Raw genomic sequence first — 17,709 nt, forward strand, 5'->3', positions numbered from 1 at the left:
GTCAGACGGTAATGAGTTGTCCTCAGAGCTGCTGACGGTATTATGTGGCAGAACAAGACGTTTAATTAACTACAAAAACAGTTTCTTGGCAGTTATTTCTCATAACAGAAGCTGAATGGTTTTTTTTCAGTGTTCAATAATGATTAATTTATGGTTATTTGAAGTTTATTTTACTAAATTTATTCTATTTTAATTTAATTCTTTCTATACCTATTCACATGATTAAATAAATAAAAAAGAAAAATGATTTATTGAAGAAAAAAAATCTCCAAACAACATACTTGACTTTCTTGAAGCTTTCAGCCACACCTCATGGTCATCCTCAGCACATGGAGTTGCTCTGTTATCCTAATTTTTTTTTATTATCAAACAGTATTGTGTTATTTGAAAAGAATAAGAATTAAGAATGACTATCTTTGTGTGTCAAATAAAGCATTTTTTAATTTTATTTTTATTTTATTTATTTATTTTATTTTTTTGAAGAAACAGATTTTAAGGATGATATGGTTCAAAATATACAAAAACAAGCCTTACATTCATTTGTATAATTTTAATAGGCTTCCCACACATTTTCATGGACAAAATTTCAAAACTTGTTATGGACCCATTATATTAGATTCAATTTAATTCAATTTAATTTAATTATTCTTTTTTATTTAATTTTATTTGTTTTTATTTTGTTTAATTTAATTTAATTTATTTTTGGCCCAGCTTGGCTGAAATTGTAATTGTTGCCAGCTGGCGTACTTTGTGGGAGAGATGGAACGCAGGGGGAAAATGAAGCAACCTACGGGATAGTAAACAAATGTCACACAGACGCACTCTGGAGCTACATTACGTCAGTAGCTATAGAAAATAAATTTACCATTGTGTTACAGTACATGAAAGGTTGTCCACAGAAGACTACTGTACCAGTTTTATTACACACAACAAAATTCCATGACTTCACCCTTTCTTCCCCCTTCACACTCATTCTGTCCTATCTAATGTACTTCTAGTGTAGAAATACAAAATGGCCAATGGTATTTCATTCGCTCATTTTCCGTAACACCTTATCCTGTTAGGGGTCGCGGGGGGCTGCAGCCTATCCCAGCTCACACTGGGTGAGACGCGGGGTACACCCTGGACAGGTCACCAGACTATCACAGGGCTGACACATAGAGACAGACAACCATTCACACTCACATTCACACCTACGGACAATTTAGAGTCACCAATTAACCTGCATGTCTTTGGACTGTGGGAGGAAGCTGGAGCACCTGGAGAAAACCCACGCTGACACAGGGAGAACATGCAAACTCCGCCCAAAAAGGCTTTCCCACCTTGGGTTCAAACCCCCCACCCTGGATTCAAATCAGGAACCCTCTTGCTGTGAGGCGACAAAGCTTACCATTGCAACATCATGCTGTTTACCCAATTTCCATGACTTTTCCTAGACTATCAGTGCTTTTTATGACTTCTATGACTTTTAAAGGCCTGGAAAATGTGCTTGGGAAATCCATGACTTGTCCAGGTTTCCCATGACCCCTAATTTAAAGAACATCAATTTAAAACATATTTTGGACTCTGTATATTTGACTTTGAACTTTTATTTCAAATTCTGTCTAAAGAATGTTAACATCCATCCATTTTCATCTGCTTATCCAAGGCCGGGTCGCGGGGGCAGCAGGCTGAGCAAAGCACCCTAGACGTCCCTCTCCCCAGCAACACTCTCCAGCTCCTCCTGGGGGACTCTGAGGCGTTCCCAGGCCAGATGAGATATGTAATCCCTTCAGCGTGTTCTGGGTCTGCCCCGGGGACTCCTACCAGTGGGACGTACCCAGAACACTTCTAACAGGAGGCGGCCAGGAGGCATCCTGATCAGATACCTGAACCACCTCAACTGACCCCTTTGAACGCGAAGGAGCGGCAGCTCTACTTGCAGCTCCCTCCGGATGTCTGAGCTCCTCACCCTATCTCTGAGGCTGAGCCCAGACACCCCACGGAGGAAACTCATTTCGGCTGCTTGTTTCAGCAATCTCATTCTTTCGGTCACTACCCAGAGCTCATGACCATAGGTGAGGGTTGGGACACAGATGGACCAGTAAATTGAAAGCTTTGCCTTCTGGCTCAGCTCCCTCTTCACCACGATCTTCTGGTGCAGCGCCTGCACCAAACCATAGATCCATCTCACACTCCATTCTCCCCTCGCTCGTGAACAAGACCCCGAGATACTTGAACTCCCTTGCCTAAAGCAGTAACTCCCTCCCAACCCAAAGGGGGAAATCCACCGGTTTCAGGCAGAAAACCATGGCTTCATGGTTCCCAGATTTGAAATACAAAATTTGGTAATTAATTTTGTTCCATATCTCAGCATATCCACATAAATGTGTCTCTTTTGGGCCAGTGTTCATCATGAAGCGGCTAAATATTTGATGATATGTAAAATGAATAAATAAAAATGAGCCTTCTTTCATTAGAAAAGTGTATTTTATTGATACGGTTAGAGTGGCATGAGACTTGGCACAGGAATGAATTTCAAAAAGGTGATGAAAAAAATTGAACAAAAATACATCTAAATCAAAAAAAATGGTCATCTTCATTGGAAAAGCAGTGATTTTTGGAACACATTCAGAATGGAGGAAAAAAAACAAAACGCCATTTCTACAACCATTTACATATACGGAAATAAACCTGAATATTATTTACATGGCAACAGATTACAGTATGTACAAAGCCAGAACTGGAAGCAAACTGAAGCTCACGGGAGCTTTTTATTTTGGGAGGAAAAAATAACTGGAGACTGGTTGATGTGAAAATTCCCAAGAAAGCACGTGGTGATTTGGCAAAGAAACACAGATTTTAACAGTGCCTGGAAGTTGTCCTCAAACAAAGATTGGCCTCCTTCAGAATACAGTCGCTGACACAAGTATTCAACTCCAGCAGCTTTTTTTGTCTACTTTTTTTCAACAAATCCAAAATGTTCTTTAAAGGGAACTCCTAAACAGCACGAGACGGCGTGTAAACCTTCGAGGGGTTTTCAGAGACGCCTAACACAGTAAGTTACAGCTTTCAATGTTGGTTACAGTATATTCAGACAATTTAGAGCAAATCTCTGTACATCTATTAACAGACATTCATCATCAGGCAAACAGGGGAAACAGTCTGTCCCTTTACAAGGCATCTAATCAGAGATGAAAACAAACAGAGAGAGAAACAGAGGGGGATTCTGGGTTTAGGGGTCAAAGCCAGGAGGATACAGTACCAACCACCACCCAGCTAACTGTACTGAGGCCTGGCTGAGTCTCACCGCTCTGCCACCCAGAGAAAGATTATTCAGTTAGTTCACCACCAACAACATCAGCATCAACGCTGGTTTGGATTCAACCCTGAGAAAACAGTGGACTGCATGTTCACATGCTGGCACACCTGCCTCATGTGCCAATTAAGGTCATTTTGTCCTCTAAAACACCCAAAAACAAAAGGTTCTTAATTACGTGTTGAAGGCAGCTAAGATTGGCTTTAATTCTACAGAGGCACAAATGCAGGATTCAAACAGTGATTAGGTCTACAGAAGACGTTATATGGAAAGGCAGTGGAGGTTCAGTCCCGCCGTTGTGCCCTTTTCTAGCATTTTTTTCCACAGACAAGGTGCCGGTGCTGGAGCCGTTTTCAACATCACATACTGAACCGTTGGGAGCGCTGTCGCCATCAGTGAACTGGTCCTTGTCCCGGCAGAAATGACTCTCTGCCCTGCTGACGTCGAGGCCAAGAGAAAGTGGCGACTGGGACATGAAGACGGAGGAGCGATGCTGCAATATGAGGAAAATAAAGGACAATCGTGCAGTCTCCAGATCATCAGAGAGTTGTCAAATCCTTCCTTTAAACTACAGAAACCACGTTCACAGAGCAGCACTGGAGAGTGCAGCGGAAATAATGGACTGATTTTGGACTAGATGAATTCAGTACTAAATCAACTTTGGCACAGCTGATTTTGTTGCATCTTGACCGTCTGTCGTTTGCTTACATGTTGGTAAAACAACTGTATTTGTTGCTTGGCCAGTTGTGTATCTGCTTTGGAGACCATGAGGCTGGTTTGTGAAAAGTTTAACTGGTTTCCACAGCCAGGCGCCGGCGTTGGCGCCAGCACCGGCACCTTGTGAGTCGAAAAACTGCAGCGAGTGTCTGCGCTCAGGCCAGAGGAGAGAGTCTTGAGACGAAGCAGCAAAGATCAGATGTTGTCCAACATCCAAACCGCCTGCTCATCGCTAACCACGGACAGTCTGCCCTGCTGACTCGTCCCCCTACCAAACCCTGAACTAACAAGAAGGCCAACTCTTCAAAGAGGAGAGTAAAAACTAATATAAAAACGGCTGAAGAAGAACGCTGACGTCTATCGGATTCTTCTGAGGCTGGTCTCTCCCGAGTCCTCGTCAGGAGCAAGGGGGTGGTTTGTCCCCATTCAGGTCCTCTACTTTCACAGGTTGACAGGGGTCATTGGAGCATGAGCTGTTTGAGGTTGTCGTGGAGGATGGTGTCCTTGACGTCCCGGAACACCAGCCTGATGTTCTCCGTGTTGATGGCCGTGGTGAAGTGGTGGTACAGGGGCTTCTGGGTGGGGTCGCGTCTCTTGGCCCGGAAGCACTCCACCATGAACGCCTGGACGTCCGGCAGGTTGTGCTCTTGCCCAGTGTACTCGGGAAAGTAGTCCTTGAGCGGAACACTCTTCACCTTCTCCTCCAGCAGGTCTGTCTTGTTGAGGAAGAGGATGATCGAAACTTTGACGAAGACGCGGTTGTTGACGATGGTCTCGAAGATGTCGAGCGATTCACGCAGCCGGTTGGTCTGCCTGTCCTCCATCAGCACCTGATGGAGACAATGGAGCGATTTAGTACAATTATTACTGTGAGTATTAGTACTGTTCTTCGACCAACAGGGCTCTCATGTTAGTGTAGAGCTTCAGACTGGATTTACGAATGCACCATGTCAGGTCACTCTCTGGGACCGCAAGCGTTACTTGAATAAGTAAACACTGACCAATGGGACCAGACTGACCCAACCGTATGATCTCACTCAGTGGATGGATGATGTCACAGGACACTTTGTGGTTGATTACTATGCCAATCTTACAAACTTTCCAAGTCAAAACAATATGTAACATACTGAATCAGACTGATGACCAAAGAGAACAAAGAACTTATTAATGGTATCACAGAGCACAACCTGCACATGTACAAATTAAGAGACTGGTTTATTAGTCCACACACACTGTGGGATATATCACAACACCTCCACAGTGTGTATAGACACAGCAATGACGACTTATCAAAAGTCACCAAACATTATCTGCTAGAACAAACCTATTAACAAGCCACTTATCAGCCTATCACAAGTGTGTGTGCTTGCTTGTGTGTGAGAGGAAATTAGATGCCTTGGCCAGCGTGTTTGGCGGCGTGCTCTCACCTGGTCATATTCAGAGGAGGAGACGAGGAAGAGGATGGAGGTGACGGAGTCGAAACATTCGAACCAGCGCTTCCGCTCCGACCGCTGCCCTCCCACGTCCACCATCTTGAAGGGAACGCTCTTGATCTCAAAGTCATACTCGTGGATGCCCTTGGTGGGTTTACGAGCCAGCAGGATGTCCTGTTGAGTGGGAAGATAGTCCTGGAGGAGAGACAGGAAAACACAGTGAAGGAATATCTAAATGTAGAGAGGATGAATCAGAAGATGAAGGCAGGGGTTGAGCTTTTGGACGAAGAGGAAACAAACCAACAAAACATATTTGAGCTGAAAGTATGGAGTTTGTTTGGGACTGAATTATTAGGCCGATAATCAGATCTGTCTTTACCAAAACATTATCTCAGGTCCTTGCGTAGTCTCTTGTGCACACTTTATTGATACTATAAAGGTGGATACTAACATTTTACCCCATTTCCATAACTTTACTTGAGTGGTTTGAAATGTGTAGGCCTATGTAGCGATAAAACCATACATTATTCGCGGATTAGCAAACTGCTAGCGCTTGCTAACTTTAATCACTCATTAGACCAAACGTACAGCACCAGGGCCAGAACCGGCCCACCAAAGGGTCCAATCCTGACTTTGCACACCTAATATTAAAGAAGTTGTAGAGGCTAGGGCCATGATCACACAGAGAGCGCTTTAGCAGCTGGAGGCGCCTTTTTGTAATTGTTGCTAATGAGAATGAAGCTTTTTGCGCACAGATTTTGCGTTGCAATGCGCTTTGCGTTTCTGCACTCTAGGCCCCTGGCATTTTTGCCGGAGCGCTCTGAACTCCTTGAGTTGAAAAAACTTCAACTCAAAGCGGAAAACGCCCCAGGTCATGTCTTTTTTTGTCATTTTTCCCCCCCATTATCCAATTGGATGATTTAAGAGGTGGGCCTTCTGTGGTGGTCACGACAACAAGTTTACAGTTGGTAAACAACTGAGGAGAAACTGGTGGTAGTGGTTGCTGGATGCCCAGAGCCATACAGCCTGACGATAGACAGCAGGTTGTCAAACTGCCCCTGAGTCATTCTAAAATATGCCTGGAAACAGCCATCATGGAGGAGAAGCTCCTGGACCAACTGGTGGTACTCCCCATGATCCACCCTCTTTTTTAGGGTCTCATGTACCCACACAGATCTCTGTTTCCCTGTGCCCAACAAACTATTTACTGACAGCCTCTCACCCTCAACCAGAGCTACAGCAAGTACCCTCTGCCTCAACATCTTAGGAACTAGATACTAATTGATGGGGAAAAAATTAAATAAACGGTAGGTTGATTCCACAGGTCGGTTAGAATTTGGAGGTGAGTCTGTGGTTGCCTGGCAACAATAAAAGCATCACAAGTGGCATTCAATCAAAATATTTCATATAAAATACACACCAGTGGACCAATAAACACTCCCGCCGGCGGGTGACAGTGCAAGATTATCTGTTTCACACAATGGTGGCCGGCTGGTAACAACTGATCTTACATAATAGATAAACAGTGTACTAAAATATGTTTCTGAAAACATTTTAGGTGAGAAACAGACGACGCAGTGACAGATTCTTGGTTTATGTTTGATCAGCGCTGCCTTTGTTTACAGTTTGATCAGAGTTTGGTCTCTCTCGATCTGCTTCCATACTTACTAATATAATAAGTATGTTTTCTTTACTGTAAATTCACCTGAAAATGAGAATCATTGTTTTCACTACCTTAGAGTGAGCTGTTCATATCTACACAAGGAGCAGGTCCTTGCCTACGAAGATCGCCATGTTGCACCGCCATGTTTCTATAGTAGTCCAGAACGGACAAAGCCAACACTGGCTCTTTACTTGGACATTTGTGTTAGCAGCCCCTCCATGACAAAAGCAATGGAAAAACACTGAATTTTTAACATCAAACTGCTTTGTTCAGTGTTTTACCAGTTTTAATCATCAGGTCAGTTTGTTTTGGAGAGGAGCAGACCACTGCCGACAACTGACCCTTTGCTAAGTCCCGCCCCCCAAATGCAGACTGGCCAATCATAACGTCGCATCAGGCCGGCTCAGACCAGGGTCCAACAACAACACAGCTGTGCTCCATTGACTCTAATGCAGTTGTTTCAGATTTCCTTCATTTTCAGGCTGGTTTTGTGGATTTGGAGCTAAATGTTGTGCCTGGGACACGTCGTGTATTAATGATACTCGTTACCTGGAGAGGTTGGAAAAAGATCTATGTTTCTTCCCTGTTCCAAAACTAAAATCAAACCCTGACAAGTGTAGGGTTAGCTAGCTAGCTACTGAAGATATAGCCTACTGAATGTATACACATGCTGCTTTTGCTTTGTAATGATTATAACAGTGAAACAAAGACCGACCCTGCTGTACAGGAACCAGTGAAGGGAAGCAGGGAAACTTTGCTGATATTCAACCAGCTGTGTGTCATCACATGAACGCTGTTTGACTTCCCCCGGAGATCCCTGCCTGTCCTGTAGCCTATAGTTCGGCTTTAGCTTCTAACTATCTTTGTCTTTTTAACCTGTTGTTGCTGCTGAGTCAGTTTGACATCCTGGATATATCCTTCAAACACAGACTGTAGACCCCTCTGTCTGCTTCTCTCTGGAATCACTCTTTCATTTTTACCAAAAATACGATAATATTTCTTCAGGGAGTGCAGTTAGTTACAGTGTGGGCTCCATGCTTACTGCGACAGCTTGTTTGGCCATCACAAAGGGGCGGGGCTTAGCAAAAGGTCAATTCAGCTCCTGGTAAAAACCTCCTGAACAATGAACACTGAAGGAATTCTAACTGGGAGAAGTTTCAGCTGGTTACAATCTGCACTCCTCACAGCTAGATGCCACTATATTACCCGAAATCCTACAAACTGGACCTTTATGACTTGAAATTAAACTTGAATTCAGTGTTTTTTAAGACTTTCCCAGACCTACAGGTTAAACATCTACTGAGCTGTTATGAGCTGTCAAATGTCCCAGTTTTCTCATGGCAAAGCGGTCCAGCTAACAGGAGCTTCTTCACCAAAACGCTTACCCTTAAATTGTCTAGACATGTTGCAATATGAACTATAACATGTAAACGTCTGATTATAACAATCAGTGCAGGCAGAAACAACTTACCGGCTCGCCAAGCTTATCCAGATTATCCAAGAAATACTTCACTGACTCACCCTGCGACAGGACAGAGGAGGGATTTCTGTTAATTCTGCACAATTTATTACATCAATCATAAACAGTACAGTTTGTAATGCACGTTTACCAAACTGCTATTATTGCATTCAGTACAATACATGTGTTGCTGTTGGGGAGGCAGGACAAAATCTCTCTTTCGCTGCCGCCCCCCCCACCCCACACACACACACACACGCAGGTAATCTGTTTGTTTTCCATTCCAAAACTGTGTGTCCGCCTGAGAGCTGAGTCTGCTCTGAGTAGCTGAAGCAGGATGCAAAGTATTTGGTATTGCAGTAGACACGTGTTTGTAAGTGTGTCTTTGATGTATACAGAAGTGTGACTCGGTCTGTGTGCGTGTGTGCGTGTGCTGGGGTGTTTTTTCTAGACCGTTCTGACGCTGTTCATGCGCCATTAGTGCAAGCCCAGACATGAGGCTGCCAAGACTGAGATGCATTCCTTTATCTCTCTGCGTGTGTGTGTCCTGTGCTCAACATAAACCAAAAAAGCAAAACAGATTTTCTTCTCCTTCCTGACCCACAGCATCTCTACAACACCACGCCACAGCTTTTTAGATGATTGTTTTGCATGTATTTTGCATCGTGAATACAGTAAACCAACACCCGTGCTATCAAAGTCAAATTTCATCAGACGTAGTGCATGTTTGGGTTTTATTTCTGAGTGTAAACACCATCCATTTCCCCCGCTGCAAGCTTCTGTGCTCACCTTTGATCTTTTAAAAACTAACCTGACCTGAAAAACCTGTGCGTATGCGTGTGTGTGTGTGTGTGTGTGTGTGTGTGTGTGTACATGGGAAGTGTGTGCAGGGCTAAGATTACACTAGGGAGGAGCAGAGCGGCGTGGCACTGCACTAACAGACAGAAGAGGTACCTTTCTGTGAAGCTAATTTTAATGCTTCGTCTGGGTGAAAGAGCTCAAATCTGAGGTTTTGAAATCAGAAAAAATCAGTCCAATAAAAAAAAGGAGAAGAGAAACAAGAAGAGGAATCACTCTGAGCTGCCCCAGCTCGTTATGAGGCATGACAAGTTTATATGAGCTTGCTGTAAAAGCAAAACTGAAACATAAGATTACATAACAATGTCAGTGTGTCATTTGAATTGTGCACCGGACACCTCGTACACAGCCCCTGACTTTTATCCTCTTATCATCAGGATGTGCTGCTGTGTTAATGACGAATACATCTCAGGTGAGAAGACAGACAGAAAATGTCCGTGGGTGACTTTTAGACAGCAGCTCTGTGAACTTTGTTCCACAGAGAGCGAGGGGATCCATGTGTGGTTTCAGCCTGTGCATGTGTTTTTAATGATAATTAACAAGCAGGCCCGAGGGCACGTGTGATTTGTGATGCAAATACTTGCAAAGGGCATGGTCAAAACACAATGGGGTGGTATCTGCTGGCAGGAAAACAAATTAGCCCTCGCAAACAAGAAGAGTGGGGAACGTTTAAGCAGCTCTCGACAGGGCGACTCTTCAGCTGCAGCAGCTGGGTTTCATGTCTGGGCGGGAGAGCTCTTGATTTGGAGTGAAGATGATGATAATGCCCTCCGGTTTTAGATTTAATTCATATTTAGACTTAAAATAATTGTTTTAAACACTACAAAGGGCTGCAGCTGTTATCGCTTTATGTGGTGGGTTTTTTTTTCAGTTAATCTTCAATCGTTTGATCTGTAAAAAGTCTGAAAATATATGGAAATGTCCCATCTTCAAATTACATGTTCTGTCCAAACATGAAATATTTGGCATTTTTGTTCTATAAATAGCAAACGATTACAAAAATAGTCACAGATAATTTTCTGTTATTTCACAAACTAATTAAAGGTCCAGTGTTTAGGAGTTATCGGTAAGGACGCAGAGGTGAAACTCCTCCTGTGTGCCAAGCAAGTAGCAAAACTACGGTGGACAAAGCGAATGGTCCTATCTAGAGCCAGAGTCTGATTTGTCCTTTCTGGGCTACTGTAGAAACAAAATGGATGACTCAGTGGAAGGGGACCTGCTCTGTATGTAGATATAAACGGCTCATTTTAAAGTACACAAAAACACAACGATTCTTATTTTCAGGTGATTATACACTAAAGAAAACATTAGCGGTGTGAATCACCAGAGGATCCACGATACGATATTATCGCGATACTTCACGGTGAGTATTGTGATAAAATATATTGTGATTTATTACCTTTTTTCAACTGTAAATTATGTCCCCAAAAGGAAAACTTTGTCAACATCTATTTTATCTAATAAGATAAAGTCTTCAGTCTGTTCATCTCTATTCAGCCATTTTTTGTAGCAGCAAATTGTTTCTAGTGGATGATTGATTATATTACTCTGGCAGGCTACCTAAAGTTTAATTTGTGTTTGTCATATTAATAATAATACATAATAAAAAATCTATATTTGGCACTGTGTGATGATACGATATAACCAAACAAAAATATCACGATACTATGCTGTATTGGTTTTTCCCCACCCCTAGAAAACTGATTACTGATTTATTATCACTATATTAAATTTCTGTGGATGGACTAGTTGATAAACTATAAATTCTCTTTAACATTCCTCATGACAGATCTAAAGGGGACAGGACATGTTTACTGACCTAAGACTGTTAAAAAAAAACGCAAGAATTAAAAAAGAATATGATTATCAGGGTGTCTGCAAGTATCAGACACTTAAATTGCTGCTTTTTAAGACCTTTCAAGATGATTTTAAACCAAATTTAAGACGAATTATTGGACCAATCACCTTGTTTAAGCATTGCAGGGAAGTATAAAAGTATTTATAAGTGGTCCTGTGCAGAGGTAGGTTTTATGTAGAAATATTTATATTACAGTGGCTTGCGTTAAGCTACATTTTGCCAACAGGTAAGAGTAAGTATAAAATAAAAAGACAATATTAGGGTCAGTGGGAGGTTTAAAGTTTTATATTTATTGACTTTTAGAGTTTAATGTTTATAATATTGATGTAGGCATTTTAAGACTTCTTAAGGAGCTGCACCCTGTTTATGATTTGCAACTTTTTTGTTCTCTATGAAAGTGATTTAACTATTTTCTTTGTTTTGTATTGTTGGTCTGACAAAAAGCAATCTGAAGATGTCAGTCTGCGCAGTAGGAAAGTGTACAGGGCAGAGCTGCAATGACTAATAGATTAGTTGTCAAGTATTAAATCAGTCACCACTAATCTGATAACGGATTCATTGGTTTGAGTAATTTTTAAGGTAAAAAAAGTTGAAACTCTGATTGCACTTCTTACATGTGAATATGTTCTGGTTTTCTTAACTTAAAGTCTCTGGGTTGTGGACAAAACAAGACATTTGATGACGCCATCTTGAGCTGACATTTATACACCAAACAGCTAATCAATTAATCAACAATGACAATAATTGTTATATAATTGTTAAACACCAAAATAAAAGAAAAACAATGGTTAGTTTAAGCCCCACATGCACACAGTGTGTGTGTGTGTGTGTGTGTGTGTACTTGTGTAACTCAAGGTGTGACACTCTTAATGTTTGTGCACCAATAACGCTGAGTGTGAGAGCCAGAGCTGTTTGTAAGTGTAAAGCTGTTTAACTACAGATCAACATTCCAGCTCTGATCGCTCTTATTCCCCTCTCTGTCTGCACAACCAGCTCAAACCAACTAGCTGTGTGAGACCGTTAACAAAACGCCATTGAGCACAGTTCGGCCTTGTGCAACTGACAGGAAAATGTAAATTTTCTGGTTGTGTCTCATTACTGAAAGCAGCTCGAAGACGTGTGTCCTCTGTTCCCTCTTCAACCGCTGGAATACTGAACAAAGGTCATCACAGGACCCGGCAGCTCACATAAACAAATTTAGTTTTAAAAAGAAAATGGCAGCAGGTTGTGAAAGTAGAACCACGCAAGAAAAAAAAGGGCACAGGAAGGTCTCAGTGGGGACACGTGAGCGCACATGCCGGCACCCACAGCCGTTATTCTGGGGTAAAACGTCAAATGTTAAAACAGGCATGCTGACAGCCAAGACATAAGGAGCGGGGAGAGGTGTAAACAGGAAGCTGAGTCAATCACATGTCTGACCGCTCAACAGAGCGAGAAAACCAGGGTAAGAATCACAGGGAGAGAGGAAAGGGAGGATGAATTCAGAAGAAGTTTCACTTTCTATTTCCACTGCCGTGTCCCCGCCCTTCCACTCTCTCACTCTGACTTCTTGAAAAAACCCAGAAAACTTTTACTGGTGAAAGAAAGTCGTGTACTTGAGCCAAAAACTGGGCCACCACTATCTACCAGTATGTGTGTGTGCATCCACCTACCAGCTGAAACTCCCTACGACGATCATATGCATTCTGTATACCCGAGTCGGCCCACAGAGCTCTGATGGCAGGTAGGTACCGCAAGAAGACAGACGTCTCCAGCTGCCCGCTCGCCATCTTAGCCGACCGGGTGTCGAACGCCATCAGGCTGTCCCCATGTGGCTGGTTGTCCGGGTCACCCCACGGGATGTGCAGCTTCTCCCGGGCATCCACCAACACACGTACTCCTGGAGGGGGAAGTGAAGATAATCGCCATAAGAGAGGCCCACAGGTTGTGTGTTAAAACCTAGCAGGGCCACGTGTGAATGAAACCTAAAATGGAAGAGAGACGAGAAGAGCAGCATGCCAACCGAAAAAAAAACAGGTGGCCTAGAAACCTGTTTTGTCTGACGAGAGGTGTGAAGCACAATTTCAAAAATGCTTATTTTAGAAGGACAGTTTAATTTTTTTGAAATGGGGTTGCACTTACCCACAGACATTATATTACATACAGCAGGTGTCAGTCGGCACGCCCCCAGTGTGGAGAAGCAGGCTGGAGTCTGAAATGGAAGCTAAGCAATCTACTAAATGTGTTTTAGCCACCTTAGAAAACACCCACCTAAAACAGTTAATATCACTTTAAGTGTATGCTTCGTTGAGAGTATTTCCACTGTTTCACCTCAATGTCACACACTGATTTCAAACTATAAAATCAAGCCGTTAAATTACTCTCTTCGAAGCCAAACTCCACTGAGAAAACCAGCGATTTAACATAGCTGAACACAGGAGCTGCTGGTCTACCACTGCCTCGATCAGTTAGTCGATTTGTTTTATAATGTGACTTTGGTGTTTAAAAAGGTTAGTCCCGATTCACTTTAGTCACATAACAACACAACCTAACTAACTGATCAAAGCAGCATTGGACCAGCAGCTCCTGTACTCTGCAACTAAAATTGCCGTTTTTCTCAATGGAGTCTGGTGCCTTTAACAGGAGCCCAGACGGGGAACTGAAGCCGTTTGGAACAGGCTGTCGGACAGTGAGGCATAGCTGTGAAAATACTCTCAATATAGCGTACACTTAAACTGATACTGATTTTTATAGGTGGTTAAAAAACATGTTTTGTCGTTGACCCTTCCACAGCAGTACATTCCTTAGCTTCCATGTCGGACTCCGGCCTGCTTCTCCACACTGGGGGCGTGCCAACTGACACCTACTGTAACCAAACGATCCCTTGAAGGCATCATAACCACAAGACAAATTTAAGGTTACATAAGGGTTACACGATATGCAAATTAAAGTCATATTGCAATTTTTTTGACAGATATTGCGACTGTGATATGAGTCACAATTTTAGCAGGAATGGTAATTTTAGCATTTCATTTTCACACAAAAAAAAATTTTTTGTCTGGGGTCTGTGCCAAGCAAACATGTTCCCCTACATCTGGAATATGACTGTAGGCTGTGGCGTCTCTAAATTCATCATTTATAATGGTATGTTGTGACACATTTTACCTTTGTCAAAGAACTGTAGGTCCTGCTATTTGAATACTGCACTTAGCCATATTACAATTTTGATAATATCTCGATTAAATGCGCAGCCCTGAGTCCCATATCACTAACATTTGTGCATTTTCCAATGATTTACAGTAAGTTGAAACTACGTCTGTATAGCAACAGACCTCAGAAACGTGAAATGAGTGGACAAGTGGTGGAAAGTAACTAAGTACATTTACTTAAGCCCTGCTCTTTATACTTTACTTGAGTATTTCTATTTTATGCTACGTTATACTTCTAATCCACAACATTATGGACTTTTTACTCCACTACATTTATCAGATAGCTTTAGTTTTGAGTAACTTTGTAGATTTATGTTATTGATACAAAATATAATCAACTGATAAATAATGATATATTATCCATGGTTAAGGTACCCAGCAGTATATGAAGTCATTTAACTTGGCTTGTCTTAACCTGATACAAAATTAATGATAAAAACATTGCTTTAAATAACTCATTCATGCTTTTAGGAAACCTAATCCGACGCTTAAATCTCCTAAATGCCAACTAATTCAGCTAAACGTGTTATATTTCTAATATATCATCACGTTTAACTTACATGTTTCAAAGGCCTCTGCATGTTGTGAGCTCAATACGAATAAAAACTGTGATTTCTTATGACAAGCAATATTTATGCGCAATATCTCATTTACACAAGCACTACGAAAAGATCTATGAAAACATCGGAGCTACTATCATATTGATGAATGCCCAAATACACGTAAATTTCCCTCTGCGAACAGTTTACACATAAATTCGTTCTGCTAACGTTCCATGAATGCGACACATTTATCAGGGATACTCAGCTTGCTTTGCCCAGGGGCCACTTTGGCAAACTGACAGGAGGCCAGGGGCCACTTAATAAATAAACACTGATAATTAATGTATAAATAATTGATCCAACCTCTGCCCTGGGGTCCGAGGGATCCACCCCTGGCACTTGTTTAAAACACACAAGCTCTGGCACCTTATTAACATTAAATGTGCAAAACAATTTACAGTGTGAATCAATTTATTTTCATTGTGAGTTAGAAAATGGTCAGGGGGCCACCCAGCACACTATCGCAGCCCAGAGGTCTCATTTATAAAACAATGCGTAGGATCTATTCTAAAAATGCACGTACAGACGAAAGCCAAAATATATCTGACTAATTTCTACAATCAGGTTTCCACCTCACCATCTGGGTCGCCAGTTTCCTGTCTCCAAATTGTTTGTAAGCATAGGTCAAAGTTTCTCCAATCAAGTCTGTTTTTAGAGATCACAGCTGATGCGTGGGAAGTGGTGTCGTTTTGTGCATATGCAGTGTTCATAAATTAGACCCCAGATTTGGCCCGCTGGCCACAAGTTGAGTATCACTGTATTAATGCATTAATAATTAAAATTCAGCAGTATAATATACAATTTTATTTATATTTTATTTATATTTTTTACATTTATATTTTTCTGTTATTTATTATTTATTCCACTAACTAAATTTTCACACTTACAGCCTCAGCACAGTGACGATATATATTTTAATATTTATATTTTAAATACTGGTGTTAACCAAGGAAGCATAATGCATGTTTAATTTTTATTTTAATACACATTTTATTTCTACTTTATTTTATTTATTGATCTATATTTACACACTTTATTTATATTTAAATATTTTTTAGTTGTATATTTTTTATATTTATATTTTTCTAGTATTTATTATTTATTCTACTACTCAAATTTTTACTTTTAGTACTATATATTGTGCTTTTTTGTACTTTTATTTAGGTAAAGTTTAAATGCAGGACTTTTTCTTGTGATATATTCCACTACTTAAATTTTCACACGTACAGCCTCAGCACAGTGATCATATATTTTAATATTTTACTTTTATATTTTATTTCTATTTTTATTTGTATTTTAGTTACATTTTTTAATTTATATTTTTCTATTATTTATTCTACTGCTTAAATGTTTACTTTTTAGAACTTTAAGTGTATTGTGATGCAAACATTTTTTAACTTTTACCTAAGTAAAGTTTTGAATGCAGGACTTTTACTTGTAATAGAGTATTTCTAAACATTAGTATAACTATTTTTACTTAAATATAGGGTCCCAGTACTTCTTCTGGAAACAGAAATCAACACTTGATGTTGCACATATTTAAGATAATAGCATTTATATTGCATTTGATAAAGTCAGAGCGTTATTAACTAATGTGACTTTACTTTGGGTGGTTATCATACACTACTTTATACAGTATAATAAGTTGTCCATGATATATAGAGTACTCCCTGTACATACATACAAAGAGTGGACAAACAGGAACACCTTACAACACAGTGGTGGCGGTGGTGGGGTTACCCTCCATTAGCTACATCCCTGTGTTAGTTATTGAGCAACTAAACTAGCCGATGGCTACTCGACACTGCCGGCTTGAGTGTGGCTGTGAAATAAATTTAATATGTTGGATGTTTTATGACTTCGCGGGTATGAACTCGTAAATACGGCAGATTTCGGTAGGACCCTGGTTGATATGGGTGTGCCGACAGCAGATGTAGACTGTTTATGTATGTCCTCTCACCCAGCCCAGCGCTGCTACACAGATGTGGAAACTTTCCCATCCATTTTAAGCGCCTTTCTGTCGCAGCTACGCGGCTTATCTGCCCCCGTACAGCACCTGCCGTCCGCGGCGGAGCTCACCTTTGATAACGTTGCTGTAAATCGTGGCTCTGAAGTCCTCTCGGGCTTGCTGGTCGAAGTCCTGTCCGTGGATGATCCGCATTTGTTTGAGGAAAGTCGACTTGCCGCTCTCGCCAGCGCCGAGCAGCAGGATCTTCACCAGCCGTTTCACGTACGTTTTCTCCCGGGAAATACATCTGTCGATCTCCTTGGACTTTCGGAGCTGTTCCACCTCGCCGCTGTTGAGCAGGCAGACGGGTAGACAAACTTTTAACACGGACCTGGTCGGCAGGAAATCCGCCATGTTCGCACAAACTTCATCGATGCTAATTTGATGCGCGTTCGCGGGGCGCAGGCACGGGACCAAGCCCCTTCCCTAAACTCAGGAAGTAGTGCCGCAGACTGTTTACCATCAATCTGCAGTCATGTTCAGCTTCGCTATTTACGTCGTGTTAACTCGCACAAACAAACATTTTAACTTCAGCTGCGTACGTCTCGACACACATGTTATTATTGTACGTTAAATGAGGTTTCAGTTGACTATAAATATCTGTCTCAACCGCCTTAACGACGCA

General features: G+C 41.5%; 1 protein-coding gene across 1 annotated transcript; it reads right to left on the reverse strand.

The window, feature by feature from the left end:
• Window positions 1-4,334: 4,334 nt before the first annotated feature.
• Window positions 4,335-17,484, reverse strand: LOC117247232 (guanine nucleotide-binding protein subunit alpha-13-like). The gene is made up of 5 exons (XM_033611621.2): window positions 17,156-17,484; window positions 12,939-13,165; window positions 8,583-8,633; window positions 5,443-5,643; window positions 4,335-4,845 (listed from the first exon to the last, which is right to left on the reverse strand). Exons 1-5 carry the CDS (start codon window positions 17,436-17,438, stop codon window positions 4,474-4,476), a joined length of 1,134 nt encoding a protein of 377 aa, XP_033467512.1. The 5' UTR covers window positions 17,439-17,484; the 3' UTR covers window positions 4,335-4,473.
• Window positions 17,485-17,709: the final 225 nt, after the last annotated feature.

This window comes from Epinephelus lanceolatus, chromosome 21 (genome assembly GCF_041903045.1).
Source record: "Epinephelus lanceolatus isolate andai-2023 chromosome 21, ASM4190304v1, whole genome shotgun sequence".
In the NCBI taxonomy this organism is placed as follows: domain Eukaryota; kingdom Metazoa; phylum Chordata; class Actinopteri; order Perciformes; family Serranidae; genus Epinephelus; species Epinephelus lanceolatus.

Coding starts and splice junctions, on each gene's coding strand:
- LOC117247232 (XM_033611621.2), bottom strand. CDS start 17,438: ATGGCGGATTTCCTGCCGACCAGGTCCGTGTTAAAAGTTTGTCTACCC. Junction 13,166..17,155: donor TTACAGCAACGTTATCAAAG/GTGAGCTCCGCC, acceptor TTCCCCCTCCAG/GAGTACGTGTGTTGGTGGAT. Junction 8,634..12,938: donor GTCGTAGGGAGTTTCAGCTG/GTAGGTGGATGC, acceptor GTCCTGTCGCAG/GGTGAGTCAGTGAAGTATTT.